At 37.6% G+C, this 12,117-nt stretch overlaps 1 protein-coding gene across 1 annotated transcript in view; it reads left to right on the top strand.

Annotated features, from left to right (window-relative positions):
* Nucleotides 1-12,117, top strand: part of USH2A (Usher syndrome 2A (autosomal recessive, mild)) — a 401,100-nt gene that overhangs the window by 307,391 nt on the left and 81,592 nt on the right. The window contains exons 50-55 of the mRNA XM_009330219.1: nt 507-728; nt 5,972-6,195; nt 8,619-8,829; nt 9,229-9,426; nt 10,025-10,179; nt 11,982-12,115. Of these exons, the coding sequence (XP_009328494.1) occupies nt 507-728; nt 5,972-6,195; nt 8,619-8,829; nt 9,229-9,426; nt 10,025-10,179; nt 11,982-12,115 (1,144 nt within the window). The remainder of the gene's footprint in view (nt 1-506; nt 729-5,971; nt 6,196-8,618; nt 8,830-9,228; nt 9,427-10,024; nt 10,180-11,981; nt 12,116-12,117) is intronic.

Below are 12,117 nucleotides of genomic sequence, written 5' to 3'. Positions count from 1 at the left end.
CTTTGGGAGATGAAGCGACACTGAAAAACTCTTTAAGCAATGTGAATTAGTCCTTCAAAATAAGTTTGGAATGATTTTGGAGGAGACAAGGAAATTTTTTGCTGAGAATAAGTAGGCTGACTGTTCTGTTAATCATAGCAGGAACGAACTCTCTTTACTGTGTAGCTGCCTTTACCTAAAGGTTTTCAGCTGTATAACTATTATATTTACAGAAATTATTTTTGTTGCTCTTCTCAGTTTGTCTTTGTCATGCTTGCATTTTCATATCTTACAGAGTCTTGGCCCTGAATTCATGAATGCATGTTTCTTTAATTATTATTACAAATGAATATAATACTTCTATAGCATTCTAAAGTACCGAGTGATTCCATGCTTTCACATGGAACATTTTGTACATGAAGCTACTAGTGTGTGAATCCAGACTTGTTGCTAACAGATGAAAGCCTCTCAGGGATTTCAAGAGCTATAAATGCATAAAATCTTTAATTGTATTCTTAAATTGACAGGAGAAGTATGTTGCCCTAACGAAGAGCAAAACAGAGTTTCAGTTGGAATTGGTGACTCCTGCTGCCGGGGAATGCCTTACTCCACATCAGGCAATCAAATCTGCTGTGGTGGATCCCTCCATGACAGTTTCAATCAGCAGTGCTGTGGTGGAGAAGTCATAAGCACGGACTTGGTCTGTTGTGGTGATGAAGAAGCAGGGACTGCACACAGACCTCTCACAGGTAAGTGATAAGTTTTCAAGAAAAAAGGGTCTTCATCTTTCTACATCTCTTGTGACACTAACCATATTCGGCAGTGACACACTCAGATTTAAGGTGTGTACGCCAATTTGTTAAAATGATGTTGCACTTTACTCACCTATTCTGATAGACTGCAAAATGGTGAGCTTTCAATACCCCTTCCTTGCCTGCGGGGGCTGGAAACACCAGAAAATTCAAAAGGAGATGATCTTTCATTATGCCAGTCAGAAAATAGGACCAGTCCCCTCTCAACGAGTAGAGCAGAGGTTAGACTTGGCCACCTTGTGCTGCCGTCCATCCCAGTGCAGGGATTTTCCATTTGCTCTGGAGGTGTGGGGTTAGTCACTTAGAAATTGAAGATTACGACGCTATCTACTTGGTGGTCTATGTCCCTCACTTGTGCATATACATAGGAGTAAACCCGCTGGTTTCAAATTAACAAAACTTAATCCCTAGCACTAGTCACCTTTTTATCTGTAGTATCCCATCAATGTCCTGCACACCATCGGAAATTACTCCATCACTCAGAGGTACAACCTGAACCCTATTTCCTCGTAAAGCACCCTGTGACTAGGTGGTGACAGAGATTGGAGGTATTATTACAAATGCTATTCAGGTATTTTCATGTGCCTTTTCTTTCCACAGTTATTAGACAAATTATATACCACCAGCCTTAGGCTTTCTCAGCCTGACAAAAAGACTTCAGAAACAATTGCAGTCTCAAAGGGGAGCCCGATTTCAGAACACAGAAATAATGAGGTTTAGTACCCAATTCTGCTTGGTGTACAAAGATGAGTGATGTAGTGCTTTCACCATGTGCGTGCCAGTTTGACCCTCTAGTTGTACAACTAAGGATCTCAATATATAACTACGAATCCAGACCTGAAGGCTGAACTCCTCCTTTCTCAAAAAATGAGCTCTATCTTCAGCTTATTTTTTTTATTCACTGGACCCTTCAGCCGCTGTGGTATTAGAAGTACCCTAGTTCTGTGTTGACTGTCAGGAAGGGCTAATCAGAAGAGCCATTGCAACGCTTTCTGCGGTTTCTATACTATCCTTCCCCTCCAGTGGTGACTCGTGGAGTGTATGCTGTGAACAGCACCGCTTGCACGATTTTAGCTCCCCCTCACTGTGATCCCTAATTGTGCCTGATCTAGAGCGTTTATGCAGGGCTTACAATATCAGCTCTGAACAAGGCCCTCTTGCATAGCCGCGCATTGTGTAGCTGCCACAAGACGGGGCTGGCTCATAAAACATCTCTTTATGTACTTTATTACTTAAACTCTTTTATTTGCCTGCAGGAGCCCTTTAACAAAATCACATTGAATTGACTTTCTCACACCAAATCAAATCTCCCTGGTCCCAGTTCAGTTGTCTTTGTCAATATGTATTTTATAAATGGAGTGAATTAACAGATGCTGTTGGAACAGAACTGCTGGGGTAGCGTTTATGTTTTTACTGCTCTCTCTGGGCAGATGAGTTGTGTAGGAGTGTAATACAGGTATCTTGGGATGAAAGTTATGTTCTTCATTTCAGTATATATGTGTTCTTAACAGTTTTTTTCCTTAAATATATATATTTAAAAAATCTTTATACCCCTCTTTTTAAAATGTGTTTAGCCTATAGCACTCTATCATTTACACCATTTGTCTTGAGAATGGGTCAGGATGACATTTTTTTGGCTATTAAAAAAGAAAACAGTGGCTTTTTCATCATTCACAGGTTTTCTGTGAGGACTTTATGCTGTGAGCCAGCATACAGCTGAACACAAATACAGGTTTGAAAGATGAATTAGCGCCATAGTTGAAAAGAGATCGTATTCTTTTGCATTAAGCATAGAATAGATTGTGGTTTCTTATCATATCAGATAGATCATGCTCAATAGGTTTTTGCTTAATTTCTTAGAGTAATTCAGCCTTGCTAAATACATCATGAAAATGCACAAGCCAGGCACAAAAATCTACCTGCTCCCTATCCCTATTATTATAATGATTCTAATGGAAAAAATACTCTCGCATATAAACATAATTTACTTATCATTGGCACATGGATAAGTAGGATTTTGCAAGAATATGGTAATTGGAAAGCTGATCTCATTGTCTAGAAGGGGAAAAGGTAACAGGGGTGGCTTTATGCAAAAGCTGAAATGCTTTTGAAGCTCTGTTTTATAGTTGGCAATGAATGCCATGGTTAAAAATATAATGACAATTTAAAGCTTTTGTTTGGGAGTTTTAGTTCCTTAAAAAAAATAATATGAGAAAAACATGATCAATAGAAGTGCAAGCCTTGCGCACAGCCTTATTGTTTCACGACCAGTTTGAAAGCAGCGTGCTTCTGCAGAGTCTAGATCCAGGTTTGCACTGAATGTTGGTTTAAGGGCTTGAATGGTACGACTTTTTCATTTGCCATTGTATACCTTTTTCAGAGAGTGTCTCCTGCAAAAAGAGATGTTTTTTCCATCTCACATTACTCTTCTTTTTTTTTTTTTAATTTCTCTTTTCTTAGGTTTTATTTTTCGCCCCTTGTTGGCCTTATTTAGTGGGGGGACCATAGAGACATCTACTGGCAAAGGCTGGCAGTGATACCATTGTATACAGACATCCTGAGCCCCACTGCTGCAACGTGATTATCCAAAGTTGTCTATTTCTGGCTATAAAGGATAACGTCAGCTAAAACCACTCTTGGATTTTCTCTTTAAAAATAAAATTAAAAAAAAAAGCTAGTAAAATGCCACTATGCTGACATCCCAGACTCATGAAAGATGATGCTTTGTACTGTTGTGGTTCCTGATCTGTAAGAGTTGCGATACCTACATGTAAGCCAAGGATTTTTGGAGTAGTTTGCAATGTACACTGGCTCTGTATTTTGTTGATCCTCTATTCTGGCTCCAAAGGCTAAGCCTTTTAATACTCATTTTTTCCTTTTGAAAGCATTGGTTTTGCAGATTTACTAAATTAGTAATTCATCACTCAGCTGTGTTTGTAAATTTTTTCAGTTGCTGGGGATGAACATGAAATAATTGTTGACAGAAATCACTGTTAGCAGGAAGCATCTTTTCCAGCCCATGGATTTTCTTTTTGCTGTAATGCACTATGTGCCTATGAAACATAAATATATAAAGCGTGACGCACACATTCCAACTGATTTACAAACAAATAGTTTGTATGTTAGTATTTTGCTGAATTCAGCAAGGGTTTATAGGAATTTCTGGATCCTTAAGCAACTGAATAAAGTGATTTTTAGAAGGCAGATCAATCCATCAATATTACGTGGTCCTATTTTGTTTTTCTTGGAGCATATTTAAAATTGTACATTTGAGGTGTCAAGGTTCAGGAGTCAAGTGCTACATGTGATAAATTAAGCAAAGGTCAGAGGCTATGCAATGCAGTTTCAGAAGATTGTCTACCTCTGCCTTTGCAGCTCATTCATGCTGAAGTGATGCACTATGGGAATTACTACCAAACTCTGCTCTGCAACATCTGCTCTCCCTAAGTGAGTTAGTGCACGTCAGACATCTTTATGTCAGAATATTGCAGTGATGGATGCAGTCTTCAGAAAATGCTGCATAAAAATCTGGTGTGCCGTTCTGGCCATTAAGTGAAATTACTATTTAAATTAATGGCGCTGTCACAGTTTATCTGTGCAAAGAATGAACGCTGATTAGGGTATTAAGTAATTAGCAATTTATCACACTGGAACAAGGTTGATAATAATTAAAGAAGTAATGGTTTACCAAAGAAACTAGAAAGGGAGTCACTTCTTGTTATGCGAGTGAAATCTTGGCTGAAAAATTTAATTCAGTTAAACAAAGATGAGGTTCTCAGTGAAAGAATACAGCCTTGTTTGTTTCAATAGAAAAACAGTTCGTTATCAAAATTTTAGTTTGCCTGTCAAAAGTCCCTTGGGGCTGTCTGAGTTGCTTATTAGTATTGAATTGAGCCATTTTCTGCATTAATTCGCTACTTAAAATTGGTAGAATCCGAGGGCAATTTGGAAAAAGGGCGTGAACAGGGGGAAATACTTACCCCTTGGAGAGCTGGTGATCACAGTTTGATTTCTGTGAATGGAACCAGCCCTGAAAATAGGTAAAGTATGCGCGTAACATCACCATTTTGAGTCATTCCCGTGATTGTAATGAAATGCTCTGAATGCTTTAGCAGGATCATACCCTTAAAGAGTAATTTTTATTATGTATGACTTCCTAAGAGAGATTTGCTGCAATAAATGGCAGTGAGAAAAGTGGCCGCTTTTGCATGTGTTTTAAATGTCTACATACTACAGAAATTATGTCAAATACAAATTACTTTGTAGATGTAACAGTATATCACAGCCCTGGGGTTTTTTGTGATCTCTTTCTAGTTGAATTAGTTACAACATTTATTTCATTGCCAATTATAGAGGTGTTTGTAGCATTCGGCTCAGAGTTAAAATTTACCCCTTTCTTTAAAGGGTGTGGGGTTCAACGCTGGTATTTCACAGTTGCAGAATCATTCATGTGAAGATTTGGAAAATTGCAGTGGTTATGACGAGCTTTTAATTTTAAAATAAAATCATTAAAAATAGAAGAAAGACTGTGGAATTAATTTTGGCAGCTTATCAATTCCACTACAGAAATGCAAGTTATATTTAGATATTAACTTCTTAAAGAGTAATTCTCTGTATCAGATGACTGAAACTTCACTGTGGGTATTTGGCAAGTCACCCATTCAGTTCTACGTACCTAGTATGAACCCTCACTTTAAAACATAAAATATGACGTGAAACATTCTGGAATGCTAAGATGCACTGTTGGAAGACTGCCCATGTAAGGGGCGGGGGGATGAATGATACCTGACTGGAAAGTACATGGAGAAGCTTTCTCAATTTCTACATTCTACAGGAAATTTTTATCAACAGCCTGTCTTCGACCTGCTGCACACAGTACTTCGGTATGGTATTTCTTAGCAAAGGTTCTTACAAAAGTCCAGCAATGGTGTAAGTTGATTGTAGGGGATCCCTGTTTATTCCTCCAATTTTTGATTGTTTTCAGCAGGTCTAGAAGTCAGGACGCTTACTTCAGTCACCTCACGTTCGAATTTAATCTCACTTTAGCTAAATCTGCGTAATTCCAGCTGCTGATGGTTTTATGCCAAGCTATATCGCATTCTGAGCTTTCTCCTTTCTTTATCTATTTATTTGCTTGCTTACATTTCATATTCAGATTTTTTTTTGTTTGTTCGTTTCAGGGATGTTTTGTTGTGGGCAGGAATACGTGAGTATGTCAGATACCATATGCTGCTCAGGTTCCAGTGGTGAGTTCCTAGCACATGTTAGGAAGAATGACCAAGTGCCAGTAAAATGCTGTGAGACTGAACTTATTCCAAAGAGCGAAGAATGCTGTAATGGAGTTGGATATAATCCTTTGAAATATGTTTGCTCTGACAAGATTTCAGCTGGAATGATGATGAAGGTAATTGATAGAAAATCTCTCGGTAGCTCTGATTTGATGATGGAAGGAGAAATACGCTGTTCATAACTATTTTTCTAAAATAGGAATATAAAAACTCTTGTGTGCATTATTCATTTTCACATTACATCCATATTAATACCGAATGAGTTCACCATGATTGATGTTATTGCAATGAATTCTAAAGGAATTAATAATGATTAGCTGCCTCTGTGAAGTGTTGCCCAGCACTTCAGATTAGTACAGTGGCTAAAAGCTGGCATACTAACAAGACTGGCATGTATAGCCAGCTTCCGTTCTGTGACCATAGTTCCTGATGATGTTCCTTAACTGGAAATTGAAATTGAAGTGGCCAGTTCTGAAGTATAAAAATGCTATTACATTTCAATTTGGGCAGGCAGTATGACATAGATTCCCCAACCTCCTAAAAAAAAACCAACAAAAAACCCCCAATTGATATTTTCTTGATGGACTTAATCCTGATCCTATAGAAAACCAATGGCAATTTTGGCATAAGTTTCAGCAGTACTAGCGTAAGTCCCTGTATAACTTTTAGCAACAATGAGGGTATTATATTTTTTGTGCCTTTCGCACCTAATGAATTATACAGTTTATTTCCACTCTGTTCTAATGTAAAAGCAAACTAAGCACCATAAAGGCTAATTCCATCTTTTCTAAGAGTGGCCAATGACTATAGGTATCAGCATGAGACAATTTGGCCAAACTTTCAAAGCTGCGAAGTCTTGCAACTCTAGTTGAATTCAATAGAAATCTTAAGAATTAGCATCTTGCTGTTATACGTAAGCTGTAAAAATATTGTCAAATGTTATTACAATTTTTGTTTAAGAAAATGAACATTTCAAAGGATGGAAATGCTGTGTGTATATATCCTTTTATATAAAAATATGTATGTTTATATAATTTATAATATTTATGAATATATTTATATTTAGAGAGAGAGGGAGAAAGTGGGTGAGAGAGAAAGAGGGTTGAATATTGTGAATTCTACAATATGGAAATCAGGTAGATATTGTGGAATTTATCACTAAAGTAAAAAGAAAAACAGACCCCATCCTGCCACATATGCATGTTCCTGTATCCTTTTCGTTCATCTGCTAAGTTAATACACAAATATTTCTTCCATCTTCTCCTTCTCATGTCAAGGTTTTCATGTCATTTCATTTTCAGACTGAATAATTTTCTCCTAGAGAAAATCCAAGTGTTGTGATGAGTCAGCTAGAGTTCCTCAATGCATTGTATTAGTAGTTCATGCAAGGCGAAAAATGGCTGAGAATAGGTTAATGAATTCTGGTAGATAACATGCTAGATCCATGCCTTAGGTACAATGTATAAACAAAGGAAGCGCTTTGTATTTCACTTACCCGCAGTAGAAAAGAGAGAGCAGCGCTGGCTTTCTGATATGTACAGATTTACTAATATTAAAAGGACTGATATTCTGAGACATATTCTGGAGCTACTTTATATGTGAATCCAATCCATCTATATCCTACATCTTATATTGATATCTATCACAATGTAATTTTTGTGAAAGTGCTAGGTTAGGAAATTAAATTAGCTGAAGTTCATAATCAGCTAACAAACTAATTTCAATAGGTGAATTAAGGAAGCATTAGATATAATCTGTTTGGTTTTCCTTCTAAAGTTTGTAGCCTAATGGGCAGAAATATTTGTAGCAAATATTGCAGTACATTTCTTCCTGCAAAAACCTATATTTTATGAGAATTATTGCTGTCTAGCTTATGGTTTGGCAAAAATATTATTTCATGAATTTTAATGGAAACTTGTGGATGTTCAGTGTATATTTCTATTTCTGTGAATTGTTCTTTATGGGTTAAATCTTATATCTCCATCAACATTTGCAGAGGTCCTCTTATTGCAGCAAAACTGCTGTTTAGGAGCGATGTGGTAGAGCACACGATTTACATCGCCCATGGATAGAGTTCTCAGCCTTGACAGCTGCCAAGGAATTGCAGAGAGCCCTCTTGTGTACTTGGCAAGCTGTGAGAGGGGCTCGGAATTTGCTACTGATTTGCCACAGGATATTGGCCTTTGCAGGGGCAGAATGTTCAAATTCTCAGATAAAAACCTGTTCTGACTTGATTATAGACTCTTCTACTTTTGACAAACCCAGCCATTTGGGCTTCCAGTGGTTAACATTTGTGATGTTTTCATGCAAGGACCCTACAAAAAAATGTTTATTTTAGAAAGGACTATAAGAGCATTAATGACCAAAGACAGTAGACAGGCCAAAGGCTGAAAGGGACTGCCATATGCTAGAAATATCAACGTACTCAATGCGGTTGCTTGATTTGTATGTTATGTAAAGACCGAGAAATACTAATGGCAGCATTTGTAAAGAAAGGAAGATGTGGTAAATATATTAAAATTGAACGTGTATTCCTTAGGTAAAAGAAGAATGCAAGGCTAATATCCTTTGCCCTTTATCTATGGAGGCAACAGCACATTGTGGAAAGTGTGACTTTGATCCTAGGGAGAATATCTGTGCATGGATAAAAGGTTCACAGGGTGCTGCGGAAAAGGAGATAAAGGAAGGTGTGTGTCCAGCTGAAGAGGAGACTGTCTACACAGGAAGTCCAAACCAGTATTCATTTACAGGTAAGGAAAAGTGGCATATCAGATCAGTGATTTGCTAGTGTATGTAATTCACTCCGGAGAAAAAGAGGTCCTGAATGCTATCAAGTATTCTAATTAAATGTGAAGCAATTGTAGTGAAGTGGCATTCTTTAAGAATTAATCTGTGAATCAGGACAGCATCTTCCGGGAAATGAAATGAGTAGCAAGAAGTTCAGTGAATACATAAGGTCTAAACTTGCTTTCACAAAAGTTGATAGAAGTATTGGTATATGAGAAAATGGCCCTGACTAAAGGAACAACTTCCCTATCTATCTGTCTTTAAGCACAGAAGTAGTCCCATAGGCACAGAAAAAAATAAACAAAAGTTATTTTGTATTTTGAAAAGACCGAGATGATCCATACGTAACTTTCTTTTTCTAGACCTGAACCTTGAACCTTTTATCACATATGAGTACAGAGTGGCTGCTTGGAATAGCTATGGAAGAGGCTTCAGTGAAATTAGCAGAGCTGTCACTAAGCAAGATGTGCCACAGGGTGTAAGTCCACCAAAATGGGCCAAGGTGGATAATCGGGAAGACATGATACTTCTAAACTGGGAGGAACCACTTCAGCCAAATGGTATTGATATATGTTAAAAAAGGAGTATGTTCTATCATTCAACTGACAGTGTTCCAAAATCACAAAACGTTTCTTAATTAATCACTAGCACTGAAATATACGTATTCCTAAACTCTGCAAGAAGAATTTGCTCTAGGTTGAGATCATTTTCATTGCAAATAAGAGTAGGGTCTAACTTCACAAAAGACAATTTCGTATGTCTCTAATAAGTGCCCAGAAGCCTCTTTTGAGGACAGTTGTAATAATAATTGGCAAATATGATCAGAAAATCACAATCATGTTATAAAATATTGGGGGATTCGGGGGGGGGGAGGGAAGTGGTTGATACTCATGTTTCTTTCAGGAAATCTCGCTTATGATTTTCAAACAGTGAGAAAACTTGGAATAGCTCTCCTAATAGAAATACTGAGATGTTGATGTAGAGGTTGAGGAGAGTAGCTGGTAATTGACATTAGCCGTTTAAACAGGATGATTGTCTGTTATGGTGGTCACCTAGAGATTTCATTTAATATTTTCTGCGTGCAGAGTAGGTTATTATAGTATACCATCACACAGGATTTCTCAGCTAACAAAAGGGAAAACTTTCTTTCTGCAATAGGTCTTATTATTCACTATATCATTCTCCGAAATGGAATTGAGCGTTTTAGAGGAACAGAAATGAGCTTCACAGACACAAGCGGTGTCCAGCCATACCAAGAATATTCATACCAGCTGCGAGCCTGCACTATTGCTGGTTGCGCAGACAGCAGCAAGGTTAGTAAATTGGTCTTTATGGAACTGGTGCCAGAATTTTATCAGCCAGTGTGGTAACATAAAAATGCTTTTGGAAAGGTGTAATTTGAAGACATGATGATTATTGAGTAAGCAAGTGAAAAACATCAATAATCTTATTTGGATTCAACTACTGACAGGTGATTATTTGGAACCTAAGGTTGATACAAGCAAGCGGAAGGGAAGAAGAAAGCAGTATCTCAGTCTTGGCAAAGCTGAAATTGCACTGTAGGAACTGATGTTTGTTAAAGAGAAAGCTGCACATGATAGAATAGAGTAAGGAATATTAAAACGCACTTTCTCTAAGCCTTGAAATTAAATCTTTGCTTCCCAGTAGGAGGTCTATAGCCTCTTCTTCCTTGGTATTTCTTAGTTTATCTGCTTTAGCTCTAGTCTATCAATTTGTTCAACAACATCCTTATTTAGAGCCTCCTTCCACTATATTACCCTTCAGTGGCTTTCCATGTCTGCACCTGCTTCAGGCTTTACACTCCTTTTGTGTACAGCCTGCTGTACAGTTTTAAGCAAACGGAATCTCTTCCCTCCCTTTGTCACTGCTTCATTTCCTCTTGTATCACTTTGAATCACGGATGCCTTTCACCAGCATTACTATTTAACTAGCTCTAGTTTCTATTCTGCAACGTACCAGCCTTATTCATCATTTGGAAAAACTGTTTCTTAAGTGACCTCTTTTTCACAATCGTATCCTTGCCTCTATGAAAATGAATTTCTAGGACTGCAAGTGCAGGGTCTGTGGGGCAGAGGTGGGGAATAATGGCTGCGCTTTGTAATTATAACATCTATGGGATTGAAAAGTTGATTTTCTTTTTTCCAGGTGTTTAAATGTTTTCCTTATTGGTGTAAATCTCAGCCAAAAGTGTAAGAAAAGAAACACTGATGCAAAGGGAGGGAGATAGGTGCATAGTCCTCTGCCTGCACACGGAGCTGTGGTCTGGAAGCTACGTAGGCACAGTTGGTGCAACCATCGTCCTGAGCTAATAAATCCTGCTTATTTCACTTGTCTGTAATTAAGGAATTTACTATTGCAAACACTGAAGTCTGCAAGTAGGGACTGATTCCACCAAATGCACTGAGACAATATATAATAGAGGGCACATTTTATATTTACAGCATAATATAAATACTTTATGGTGGTAATAACAGAAAAAGAAAAGTGATTCTCAAAGAGAAAAAGGTCTGACTCACTTATTAAACCAGTGTAATTTGGAGATGCCTCTGCAGGAGATGGTAGAGATGTGTCAATAGATTAGCTTTTTCCTTTTTCTTCTTTTTTTTGTAGAAAGAGCTTAACAAGCACAAAGTTATTCTATCTTTCAAAATCTTTGGTTTCCTTACAAAAATATGGAGTTGCAAATAACTACAATAGAGTTCAGATTGCATGGATATATAGAGGCTTAGTCCCACGTTTACTGGTGCTTAAAATATATGAAATCAGGCAGTTAAAATGCAGAGACACTGACAAACCATATGGAAGAGAGTTATCAAGAGTTTTCAAGCAATACAGTTTTTGTTGTTTCACCCTGTGCTTACACTGCAGCTAAAACGTGGTGAACCTGTTGTGATAAATTGTAGACATAGACTTATGTAATGTATTCAAGGTCAGATTTCATTGTGAAAAAGGAGAAAAAAGTAACTAGTTCTCCAGGCCCTTGGTAATGATATGCCAGGCCAAACAACATTTTAAAACAAAAGTGACATTCTCATTGATCATGGTATCTAGTGTACTATTACATTAAATTGCTGTTTAATTCATATGTCTTCAGGTAGTTGCAGTCACTGTCCAAGGAGTCCCAGAGAGTGTTCAGCCACCAGACGTCAGTGCTTTGAACTCAACAGCGTTACATTTAAGCTGGATTGCACCCAAGAAACCAAATGGTATCATCAGAGAGTACCAGATCA

This window comes from Pygoscelis adeliae, unplaced genomic scaffold, assembly GCF_000699105.1.
Source record: "Pygoscelis adeliae isolate BGI_AS28 unplaced genomic scaffold, ASM69910v1 Scaffold308, whole genome shotgun sequence".
NCBI classification, from domain to species: domain Eukaryota; kingdom Metazoa; phylum Chordata; class Aves; order Sphenisciformes; family Spheniscidae; genus Pygoscelis; species Pygoscelis adeliae.
This window is presented reverse-complemented; position numbering and strand designations above follow the sequence as displayed.